General features: G+C 39.6%; 1 protein-coding gene across 1 annotated transcript in view; it reads right to left on the bottom strand.

The window, feature by feature from the left end:
- The window catches only part of Dnah12 (dynein axonemal heavy chain 12), a 200,387-nt gene that overhangs the window by 50,509 nt on the left and 137,133 nt on the right, over window positions 1–12,745 (bottom strand). The window contains exons 51-55 of the mRNA XM_085828463.1: window positions 11,693–11,782; window positions 8,755–8,895; window positions 2,364–2,605; window positions 1,173–1,320; window positions 699–844 (exon numbers count right to left, since the gene is read on the bottom strand). Of these exons, the coding sequence (XP_085684589.1) occupies window positions 699–844; window positions 1,173–1,320; window positions 2,364–2,605; window positions 8,755–8,895; window positions 11,693–11,782 (767 nt within the window). The remainder of the gene's footprint in view (window positions 1–698; window positions 845–1,172; window positions 1,321–2,363; window positions 2,606–8,754; window positions 8,896–11,692; window positions 11,783–12,745) is intronic.

Genomic DNA, 12,745 nt, shown 5'->3' with positions numbered 1-12,745 from the left:
TATAACAGGTATAACTAGTCTATGTTGTTCTGTAACAGGTATAACTAGTCTATGTTGTTCTGTAACAGGTATAACTAGTCTATGTTGTTCTGTAACAGGTATAACTAGTCTATGTTGTTCTGTAACAGGTATAACTAGTCTATGTTGTTCTGTAACAGGTATAACTAGTCTATGTTGTTCTGTAACAGGTATAACTAGTCTATGTTGTTCTGTAACAGGTATATGTTGGGATGTATTTGGAACGGTGGTTTTGTGGGGTGGGATAAGGTCAGGAATGGAGTGAAAAGGAACTCTCCAGGAGGTAGCCTTGCTCTGCATCTTTATGGAGTCAAGTTTGGGTGCACAGCTGTACACTTTTTCTGAACTCACTAAACGGTAAATTTGAGTTTTTCTGTTTTATTATTTCTAATTTTTACCTCAAACAAAAATATATAAACTAAATGATCTTTATCGATAATGTGCATGTTAAGGTTGCTAAGGGGGAAACGCATGACTGCAGCTCATCCATAAACACATTTAGAAAGATGGGTTGGTAAAGGAGTAGCTAGATTCTTGATTAAGCAGCAAATAGGACACAATGCTAGCTGCAGGGTGTAGGGGTGACCATTACACTGGAACTTCTTGTCAGAGTCTTTCAACTTTTGTACATGCTTGAAGACTTCCACATGAGACAGGAGGAAACTCTTTATGTTCCTTACCACCGTCTAGAATTATTAACGATCACGCCGTTGTCTATGGAGAAGGCATCTGTTGGTAGCCCGGCAATATTCCAAGCTCTAATCTTGACTGGATCCCCCAAGGTTTTACTCAATGAGAACTCCTCTGAACATGGGAATTTTTTCTCCTGTAAGAAATAAAAGCGCGAGGTTTTCTTTCATCTTATTAATTGAAATAATTTTAAGTTAAAATACATATTTAATTGTCATAACTAAAGATCAGAATAAAACTGCATTAAAGGTTAGACTTCGGGAGTATTTTACCATCAAAGAAGTGGAGGGAAGGAGAAAAGGAGGGTGGGAGGGAGAGAGAGAGAGAGAGAGAGAGAGAGAGAGAAGACTTCCCATATTTTTAGTGGGTTTTTTTGATGTTCTCATCACCATCATATTTTCCAACACATACTTTGAATGTTCTAAATCAACATTTACTATGTAAATGTCCCGTAAACGGAATACCTTGCACAGCTTGCTCCAATCTTCCGTACATTCTTGTCGAAATCCAGAAGTGAAAGCACCCAGGTAAGCTATGACTCCTGCTGCCACCAAGACGTCACCAGTTAGGTTTTCATATGTTATTTGAAGGTCATCTGCAGCTTGTGACCATCTGTGCAACAAACCAAAGGAGAAACAGCACACGATTGTTTGAGAAGGGCCAGCAGGAGGGATGGCTTAGTTGTTAAGAGCACTGACTGCTCTTCTAAAAGACCGGGGTTCAGTTTTGCGCACTCACATGGTGGCTTACAACTATCTGAGCTAAAGTTCAGGGATCCAGCATTGCCCTCAGGCCTCCACAGGCACCAGGCATGTAAGCGGTGCACAAACATACATGCAGGCCAATTAAAAAGGAAAGTGCACGGCCCTTCTTGTCTAAATCCTATAGAGAAAAGGCAAGTGAGCTGAGGCATTCGGATCCCCTCTAGCTCTGTTACACCGCACTATATGACTTTCTGCATTTCAGTCTTAGAGCAGTGGCTATGTCCGGCGGCACTCTGCCTCTCCAACAACCATAACCTCGAGTTTTTGCTTCAGAATCTTCTTTAGGGTGGTTTTTGTCCTAGTGTTTGTTTCAGTATTTACTTCTAGATAATAAGAACCATTTTTCATTCATTTCAGAAATGCTCTTTTGAAGCAAGACTATTTGATACACATTAAATTACAAAGTTGCATTAAATTACATTAAATTACAAAGTTGCATTAAATTACATTAAATTACAAAGTTGCGGTTCTGCAGACAAGGTTACTAGTTCCCCATTCAACAAAACTGACAATAGAAGTAATTCAAAAATCATTTCACCTGCGCCAAATTACTACATCATGCTATTCACGGAATAAACATGATCAATAATGAAAGAGCTGAGTGTGCAATCCAGCTTAAAAATACAGAGAAAGTTGGGAGAGAATCCCAATAGCACTTAGATTGAAAGTGCTCTCTTTTTCTCCTCCTCCTCTCTCCTTTTGTTTGTTTCCGTTTTGAAAACAAGTTATAAACTCCATCCTCAACACTGATCTTGCTCCTTTGAGAGTCCTAGCCAGGTGCTTTACAGAATGCTGCATATTCTCAAGCATCCACTGTCAAATCAGATGTAACTGTGACAAACAGGTGAGGACAGTCACTCAGTCAAGCCTGTTGAGAAGCAGCAGTTCTACCTTGACTTCTCTCCGCCTAGCCCTCCGATTAGCTTTGAGGCTCGTTCCAGCTTCTTAGCACACAGTTCCACCTGGTACTCTAGAGCTGCCTTTTCCTCTGTCTTCTCTTGAAAAGTCTTCTCTAAGTTTTCCAAATGATGTTCTACTTGGGCCAGTTCAGCTCTCTTCTGATTCAAAAGCTCCATTGTCTCTGCTAAGGACCTCTGAGCCTCTGCTAAGCGAGCTTTCTTTGGAGCCACAACCTGGTAGGGGACAATATGCAGATGTGGGTTTTGTGTAGATGCTATGGGTCAGACATGGGGTTTAACAATAAATTACATATAATAAGCTCTTAAATCTTATATAATGCAAAACACCTATATGCTTCATAAAACACAAATCATTTGGAATTGTAAACTATGGCATACAAAATAAATTATTCCAGGTGCTGGTGAGATGGCTCAGCGGTTAAGAGCACAGACTGCTCTTCCAAAGGTCCTGAGTTCAAATCCCAGCAACCACATGGTGGCTTACAACCATCCGTAACAAAAATCTGATGTCCTCTTCTGGAGTGTCTGAAGACAGCTACAGTGTACACACATATAATAAATAAATAAATCTTTAAAAAAAAAAAAGAAAAAAATTATTCTGGAATAATATAGTTTAATGTAGAGTAAAAATGTCATAATATGTAGCAAAGTGTTTTATTTATTTATTTTTATTAGATATTTTCTTTATTTACATTTCAAATGCTATCCCCAAAGCCCTCTACCCCTCCCCCCTGCCCTGCTCCCCAACCTACCCACTCCTGCTTCCTGGACCTGGCATTCCCCCCTGTACTGGGGGGTATATGATCTTCGCAATACCAAGGGCCTCTCCTCCCATTGATGGCCGACTAGGCCATCCTCTGCTATATATGCAACTAGAGACACAGCTCTGGAGGGTACTGGTTAGTTCATATCATTGTTCCTCCTATAGGGTTGCAGACCCCTTTAGCTCCTTGGGTACTTTCTCTAGCTCCTTCATTAGGAGCCCTGTGTTCCATCCAATAGATGACTGTGAGCATCCACTTCTGTATTTGCTAGGCATTGGCATAGACTCACAAGAGAGAGCTATGTCAGGGTCCTGTAAGCAAAATCTTTCTGGCATATGCAATAGTGTCTGCGTTTGGGTTGTATATGGGATGGATCCCTGGGTGGGGCAGTCTCTGGATGGTCTTTCTTTCCATATTAGCTCCGAACTTTGTCTCTGTAACTCCTTCCATGGGCATTTTGTTCCCCATTCTAAGGAGGAACGAACTATCCACACTTTGGTCTTCCTATTTCTTGAGTTTCATGTGTTTTGCAAATTGTATCTTGGATAGTCTAAGATTTCTGGGTTAATATCTGCTTATCAGTGAGTGCATACCATGTTTGTTTTTTTGTGATTGGGTTACCTCACTCAGGATGATATCCTCCAGATGCATCCATTTGCCTAAGAATTTCATGAATTCATTGTTTTTAATTGCTGAGTACTACTCCATTGTGTAAATGTTCCACATTTTCTGTATCCATTCCTCTGTTGAGGGACATCTGGGTTCTTTCCAGCTTCTGGATATTATAAATAAGGCTGCTTTAAAAATAGTGGAGCATGTGTCCTTATTACAAGTTGGAGCATCTTCTGGGTATATGCCCAGGAGAGGAATTGCTGGATCTTCCAGTAGTACTGGGTCCAATTTTCTGAGGAACCGCCAGACTGATTTCCAGTGGTTGTACCAGTTTGCAATCCCACCAGCAGGAGAAGTGTCCCTCTTTTTCCACATCCTCGCCAGTATCTGCTGTCACCTAAATTTTGATCTTAGCTATTCTGATTGGTGTGAGATGGAATCTCAGGGTTGTTTTGATTTGCATTTCCCTGATGATTAAGGATGTTGAACATTCTTTTTCAGGTGCTTCTCAGCCATTCGGTATTCCTCAGTTGAGAATTCTTTGTTTAGCTCTGTACCCCATTTTTTAATAGGGTTATTTGATTTTCTGGAGTCCTTCTTCTTGAGTTCTTTATTTATATTGGATATTAGTCCCCTATCTGATTTAGGATTGTTAAAAATCCTTTCCCAATCTGTTGGTGGCCCTTTTGTCTTATTGGTAGTTTCTTTTGCCTTACAGAAGCTTTGCAATTTTATGAGGTCCCATTTGTCAATTCTGGATCTTACAGCACAAGCCATTGCTGTTCTGTACAGGAATTTTTCCCCTGTGCCCATATCTTCGAGGCTTTCCCCCACTTTCTCCTCTATAAGTTTCAGTGTCTCTGGTTTTATGTGGAGTTCCTTGATCCATGTAGGCTTGACCTTAGTACAAGGAGATAGGAATGGATCCATTAACATTCTTCTCCATGATAACCGCCAGTTGTGCCAGCACCATTTGTTGAAAATGCTTTTATCCACTGGATGATTTTAGCTCCCTTGTCAAAGATCAAGTGACCATAGGTGTGTGTGTTCATTTCTGGGTCTTCAATTCTATTCCATTGATCTACCTGTCTGTCACTGTACCAGTACCATGCAGTTTTTATCACAATTGCTCTGTAGTACAGCTTAATGTTAGGCATGGTGATATCACCAGAGGTTCTTTTATAATTGAGAGTAGTTTTTGCTATCCTAGGTTTTTTGTTATTCCACATGAATTTGCAAATTGCCCTTTCTAATTCGTTGAAGAGTTGAGTTGGAATTTTGATGGTGATTGCATTGAATCTGTAGATTGCTTTTGGCAAGATAGCCATTTTTACTATATTGATCCTGCCAATCATGAGCATGGGAGATCTTTCTATCTTCTGAGATCTTCTCTGATTTCTTTCTTCAGAGACTTGAAATTCTTATCATACAGATTTTTCACTTCCTTAGTTAGAGTCACAACAAAATATTTTATATTATTTGTGACTATTGTGAAGGGTGTTGTTTCCCTAATTTATTTCTCGGTCTGTTTATCCTTTGTGTAGAGAAAGGCCACTGATTTGTTTGAGTTAATTTTATATCCAGCTACTTCACTGAAGCTGTTTATCAGGCTTAGGAGTTCTCTGGTGGAATTTTTAGGATCACTTATATATACTATCATATCATCTGCAAATAGTGATATTTTGACTTCTTCCTTTCCAATTTGTATCCCCTTGACTTCCTTTTGTTGTCTAATTGCTCTGGCTAGAACTTTGAGTACTATATTGAATAGGTAGGGAGAAAGTGGGCAACCTTGTCTAGTCCCTGATTTTAGTGGGATTTCTTCCAGCTTCTCTCCATTTACTTTGATGTTGGCTACTGGTTTGCTGTAGATTGCTTTTATCATGTTTAGGTATGGGCCTTGAATTCCTGATCTTTCCAAGACTTTTATCATGAATGGGTGTTGGATCTTGTCAAATGCTTTCTCAGCATCTAACAAGATGATCATGTGGTTTTTGTCTTTGAGTTTGTTTATATAGTGGATTACGTTGATGGACTTCCATATATTAAACCATCCCTGCATCCCTGGAATGAAGCCTATTTAGTCAGGATGGATGATTGTTTTGATGTGTTCTTGGATTCAGTTAGTGAGAATTTTATTGAGTATTTTTGCATCGATATTCATAAGGAAAATTGGTCTGAAGTTCTCAATCTTTGTTGGGTCTTTCTGTGGTTTAGGTATCAGAGTAATTGTGGCTTCATAGAATGAATTGGGTAGAGTACCTTCTGTTTCTATTTTGTGGAGTAGTTTGAGGAGAACTGGAATTAGGTCCTCTTTGAAGGTCTGATAGAATTCTGCACTAAACCCATCTGGTCCTGTGCTTTTTTTTTGGTTGGGAGACTATTAATGACTGCTTCTATTTCTTTAGGGGATATAGGACTGTTTAGGTCATTAATCTGATCCTGAGTTAACTTTGGTACCTGGTATCTGTCTAGAAATTTGTTCATTTCATCCAGGTTTTCCAGTTTTGTTGAGTATAGTCTTTTGTAGTAGGATCTGATGATGTTTTGGATTTCCTTAGGTTCTGTTGTTATGTTTCCCTTTTCATTCTTGATTTTGTTAATTAGGATACTGTCCCTGTGCCCTCCAGTGAGTCTGGCTAAGGGTTTATTTATCTTGTTGATTTTCTCAACGAATCAGCTCCTCTTTGGTTGATTCTTTGTATAGTTCTTTTTGTTTCCACTTGGTTGATTTCGCCCCTGGGTTTGATTATTTCCTGCTGTCTACTCCTTTTGGGTGAATTTGCTTCCTTTTGTTCTAGAGCTTTTAGGTGTGCAGTCAAGCTGCTAATGTATGCTCTCTCTAGTTTCTTTTTGGAGGCACTCAGAGCTATGAGTTTTTCTCTTAGGAATGCTTTCATTGTGTCCCATAAGTTGGGGTATGTTGTGGCTTCATTTTCAGTAAACTCTAAAAAGTATTTAATTGCTTTCTTTATTTCTTCCCTGACCAAGGTAACATTGAGTAGAGTGTTCTTCAGCTTCTATGTGAATGTTGGCTTTCTATTATGTATGTTGTCATTGAAGATCAGCCTTAGTCCATGGTGATCTGATAGGATGTATGGGATAATTTCAATATTCTTGTATCTGTTGAGGCCTGTTTTCTGACCAATTATATGCTCGATTTTGGAGAATGTGCCATGAGGTACTGAGAAAAGGTATATCCTTTTGTATTAGGATAAAATGTTCTGTATACATCTGTTAAATCCATTTCTTTCATAACTTCTGTTAGTTTCAATGTGTCTTTGTTTAGTTTCTGTTTCTAGGATCTGTCCATTGATGAGAGTGGGGTGTTGAAGTCTCCCACTATTATTGTGTGGGGTGCAATATGTGCTTTGAGCTTTACTATACTTTCTATAATGAATGTGGCTGCCCTTGCATTTGGAGAATAGATATTCAGAATTGAGAGTTCCTCTTGGAGGATTTTACCTTTGATGAGTATGAAGTGTCCCTCCTTGTCTTTTTGATAACTTTGGATTGGAAGTCGATTTTATTCGATATTAGAATGGCTATTCCAGCTTGTTTCTTCAGACCATTTGCTTGGAAAACCGTTTTCCAGCCTTTTACCCTGAGGTAGTGTCTGTCTTTTTCTCTGAGATGAGTTTCCAGTAAGCTGGAAAAAGTTGGGTCCTGTTTATGTAGCCAGTTTGTTAGTCTATGTCTTTTTAATTGGGGAATTGAGTCCATTGCTATTAAGAGATATTAAGGAAAAGTAATTGTTGCTTCCTGTTATTTTTGTTGTTTGAGTTGGGATTCTGTTCTTGTGCTGTCTTCTTTTAGGTTTGTTGAAGGATTACTTTCTTGCTTTCTCTAGGGTGTAGTTTCCATCATTTTGTTGGTGTTTTCCTATTATTATCCTCTGAAGGGCTGGATTTGTGGAAAGTTATTATGTGAATTTGGTTTTGTCATGGAATACTTTGGTTTCTCCATCTATTGTAATTGAGAGTTTGGCTGGGTATAGTAGCCTGGGTTGGCATTTGTGTTCTCTTAGGGTGTGTATAACATCTGTCCAGGATCTTCTGGCTTCTTCAGGCTTCTCTGGTGAGAAGTCTGGGGTAATTCTAATAGACCTGCCTTTATATGTTACTTGACCTTTTCCCTTACTGCTTTTAATATTCTATCTTTATTTAATATATTTGTTGTTCTGATTATTATGTGTCGAGAGGAATTTCTTTTCTGGTCCAGTCTATTTGGAGTTCTGTAGGCTTCTTGTATGCTCATGGGCATCTCTTTCTTTAGGTTAGGGAAGTGTTCTTCTATAATTTTGTTGAAGGTATTTACTGGCCCTTTAAGTTGAAAATCTTCATTCTCATCTATACCTATTATCCATAGGTTTGGTCTTCTCATTGTGTCCTGGATTTCCTGGATGTTTTGAGTTAGGATCTTTTTGCCTTTTGTATTTTCTTTGATTGTTGTGCCAATGTTCTCTATGGAATCTTCTGCACCTGAGATTCTCTCTTGCATCTTCTTGTATTCTGTTGCTGATGTTTGCATCTATGGTTCCAGATTTCTTTCCTAGGGTTAATATGTCCAGAGTTGTCTCCCTTTGGGTTTTCTTCATTGTTTCTCCTTCCATTTTTAGATCTTGGATGGTTTTGTTCAATTACATCACCGTTTGGTTGTGTTTTCCTGTAATTCTTTAGTCACTTCTCTTTAAGAGTGTTGCCATTGATTTGCTGACCATGCTCCAGTGGAAGACCACACATCTAAGAATATAGGAGCAGCCCAAATTGGGTTTGGTGGGTTAAAAAAACAAGAGGACACAAAGTTGGATAGGTGGGAAGGGAAGTGGGGTGGATCTGGGAGGAACTGGGGAGAAGTGACTATAATCAAGTCTCATTGTATGAAATTCTGAAAAGACTAAAACAAAATCAATTTTAAAATTTAAGGAGCACGTTTTAATTCTGAGAATATTTAAGTAAGAAGTGGATATGCAAATCCTGAAAGTACCTTTGCAACTCTGTCATACACTTCCATGGCCATGATCCATTTGCACAGACCCTCTGCAGCAGAAGACGCTTTAGCGACCTTGGGGGGATCAAATTCAGGGTTTGTCAAATATTCACTGCGAATCTTCTGCATAACAGCCACCTATATAACAAAGATTTAGATTTTAAAACTATAGATGCATCATATAATCATAAAGTGGAGGAAAGTCATATGTAATTTGAAAAAGTTGAGATGACTTATCTGTTGGGTAAAGATATGTGTCACCAAGCCTGATAATCTGAGTTCAACCCCAAGAACTCACACGATGGAAGGAGAGACCTAGTTACCCTAAAATAATGTCCTTTGGTCTCCACCTGAATGCCACAGCACATGTACCTCCCCCTCCCCTTTCCCTCTCCCCTCCCCCCCCCCTCTCTCACACACACATATTAAATAAATGAAATGATTTTTTAAAAGTTACATTATGCTTATTTTAAAACTCAAACATTTAGGGATAATTTCAAAAGTACAAAGACATCAACAAACCAAATGATCCAATTTAAAAAATGGGATACAAATCTAAATGGTAAATTTTGACAGAGGAATCTTTAATGGCTAAGAAACACTTAAAGAAATGTTCAACATCCTTAGCCAACAGGGAAAAAAAGTCAAAACAACTTTGAGATTCCATCTTACACCTGTCAGAATGGCTGAGATCAAAAACCCAAGTGACAGCTCATGCTGGCAAGGATATGGAGTAAGGGGAACACTCCTCCATTTTTTGTGTGAGTGTAAACTTGTGGGGAGCACTCCTTCATTGTTTGTGTGAGTGTAAACTTGTGGGGAGTGCTCTTTCATTGTTGGTGTGAGTGCTAACTTGCACAGTCACTTTGAAAGTCAATTTGGCAGTTTCTCAGAAAACTGGGACTTGATCTCATGACCCAGTTCCACTCCTGAGCATATATATAACCAAAGGATGCTCCACCATACCGTGAGGACACTTGTTCAACTATGTTCATACCGGCTTTATTCGTATTAGCTAGAAACTGGAAACAATCTAGATATCCCTCAACCAAAGAATGGATAAAGAAAATGGGCTACATTTACTCAATGGAGTATTATTCGGCTGTTAAAAACAATGACACTATGAAATTTGCAGACAAATGAGTAGAACTAGGGGGGAAATCATTCAGAGAGAGATAACCCAGACCCAGAAAGACAAACATGGTATGTACTTATTAATAAGTGGATATTAGCCATAAAGTAAAAGATAACCATGCTATAATCCTCAGATCCAAACAAGCTAAGTAACAAGGAAGGCCTAAGGTGGGGATGTTTGAATCTCACTGAAAAGGGGAAATAGAGTAGACCTGGTGGGTAGATGGGGGTGTGCTGGATGGGTGTAGGATCTCGGGATGGAAATAGGAAGGATCAGGTGCTGGGAAAATGGAGGGAGAGAGTACCAGGAGAGACAACTGGAATCAGGGCTGGGGGGGGTGGTGCATCTCTGGAATGAGCTAGAAACCTAGGGAAATGGAAGCTCCCAGTGTGACCCTAGCTAAGACTACTAGCAATGGAGGCTATAGAGTCATCTGCCATCTCCTGTAACCAGGTAAGACTTTCTTTTTTTTTTTTTTTAATATTTTTATTACATATTTTCCTCAATTACGTTTCCAATGCTATCCCAAAAGTCCCCCATAGCGCCCCCCACTTCCCTACCCACCCATTCCCATTCTTTTGGCCCTGGCATTCCCCTATATTGGGGCATATAAAGTTTCAGGTAAGACTTTCAATGGAGGGACTGAGACACCAACCCAGCCACAAAACCTTCAACCTACAATTTGTCCTGCCTACAGGATATGCTGGGGGTAAAGATAGAGCGGACATTGAGGGAATGGTCTAGCTTGATATTCAGGCCATGAAAGGGAGCCTATCCCTGATACTGATACTAATGATATTCTGCTATACTTCCAGACAGGAGCCTAGCTTAACCATCATCAAAGAGGCTTCCCCCAGCAGCTGATGGAAACAGACACAGAGATGCACAGCTAAATATTAGGCAGAGCCTGGGGAATCCAAAGTAATGGGGGAGGAAGCATCATAGGAGGCAGAGGTGCCAAATATACCACAGGAAAACCTACAGAATCAACTAACCTGGGCCAGTAGGGGCTCACAGAGATGGAAACACCACCTAGAGAGCCTGCAAGGGACTGACCTGGGCCCTCTGCACATATGTTTCAGTTGTATAGCTTGGTCTTCATGTGGTACTTATAACAGCAGAAGCAGGGGCTGTCTCTAACCCTGTTGCCTGCCTTTGGGACCCTTTCTCCCTGCTGGGCTGCCTCCATTAGCCTAAATAGGAAAGGATGTGCCTAGTCTTACTGCAACTTGATAGCCAGGGCTAGTTGATATCCACAGGAGGCCTGGCCTCTACTGAAGAGAAAAAGAGGAGGAGTGGAGGGGGAACATGCTGGGGGAAAGGACTGAGAGGAGAGGACAGAGGGAAGCTGTAGTCAGGATATAAAGTAAACAAATAAATATTTAATTAATAAAGTAAAAACTATAGAGAAGAAACAAAATATTCATGATAAAAACCTTAAATGTTTTAAAAAAAAAGACTCAGTGGATTAATAGGAAGTTTGAAAATAGAATACAAACAAACATTAATAAGTAACAATTCAAATGAAAAATCTGATACCTTCTTATTTTATGTAAATATGAGCAATATTTCCTAATAAAGGAACTGTTTATTACACAAAGATATTTAACTAACTTTTCAAAGTTAACACTATACCAAAATAGTAATTTATTAACTCTCGAATCTGAAAGCGGTTTGGTTTTTTTTGTTGTTGTTGTTTTTGGTTTTTGCACTATGAGCATTCACTCTCCAGCTGTTAGTAAATGATCTTCCATATGGTTACAAAATTACACTTAGAGAAGAAAATCCCACATCACTCACTGGGATGTTGTCCTTGTCATACTCCCGCAAATCTCGGAGAAAATTCATATCTCCCAGGAGTTTTTTGCTAGGTCCCCAGTAATCAAATATCTAAAAATAAATTTTATGGAAATGTATTAGCTGTAGAATTAAAAGTACACATTAGTTAGAAAGAAATGTTTACATCTTAAAAATCTTAACTTCTTTTTGAGAACAAAGACTCATTTCCTGCCAGATGTGGAGACACATGCCTGTAATTCCAGCATGCTAGCTAGAGGAGGCGAACAGATCTCTGTGAGTTCCAAGTCAGCCTGGGTAACTTACAGTGTTCCAGGTGAGTCAGGGAGATGTGTGAAACCCTGTCTAGAGAAGAGAGGAGGAGAAGAGAGGAGAGGAGAGGGGTGGGGTGGGGGGGGTGGGGAGGGGAGGGGAGGGGAGGGGAGGGGAAGGGAGGGGAGGAGAGACAAGACTCTTCTCCCTGAGACTATGTCAAGTAAATAAAATATGAAATATTTTAAACAAGGATATAAACATATATTAAAAATTTAATCAGTGAAAATAGAGGTGATTATTTCTTTTGACAATTTAAAAAAAGCAGTTACTGTAGCCACTATGATAACTATTTCATGTAAGAAAATAAACTTTTATGACTTAAGTCTTTTAAAAACCTTTAACCTATAATTTGCCCTGCTTGCAAGATGTGCTGAGGTAAAGGTGGCCCAGATTTTGTGGGAGTGGCCAGCCAATGACTGGTGCAACTTGAGACCCATGCCACAAGAGGGGGCCTCGCCTGAAACTACCTGGAGGGCCAGGACCCAGAGGCTAGATGGCAGCCAGAGACCTAAAATAGAACCAAATATGACTGAACCAAAAAATAAATAGATAAACAAATAAACAAAAGCGACTCCTAGTGATAGTCTACTATCCTTGTAGACCAAAGCCTAGTATAATCATCATCAAAAGAGGCGTCATCCAGTATAAGAGCAGATGCCAAACATTAGGGGGAGCTTGGGGAATCCTGTGGAAAAGGGGAGGAAGGATTGTAGGAGCCAGAGAGGTAAAGGGCACCACAAG

The sequence above is a fragment of the Mus caroli genome, unplaced genomic scaffold (assembly GCF_978045245.1).
Source record: "Mus caroli unplaced genomic scaffold, Mus_caroli_1 scaffold_12, whole genome shotgun sequence".
Taxonomy (NCBI): Eukaryota; Metazoa; Chordata; class Mammalia; order Rodentia; family Muridae; genus Mus; species Mus caroli.
The sequence above is the reverse complement of the archived record's forward strand: the minus strand, read 5'-3'. Positions and strand labels throughout refer to the sequence as shown.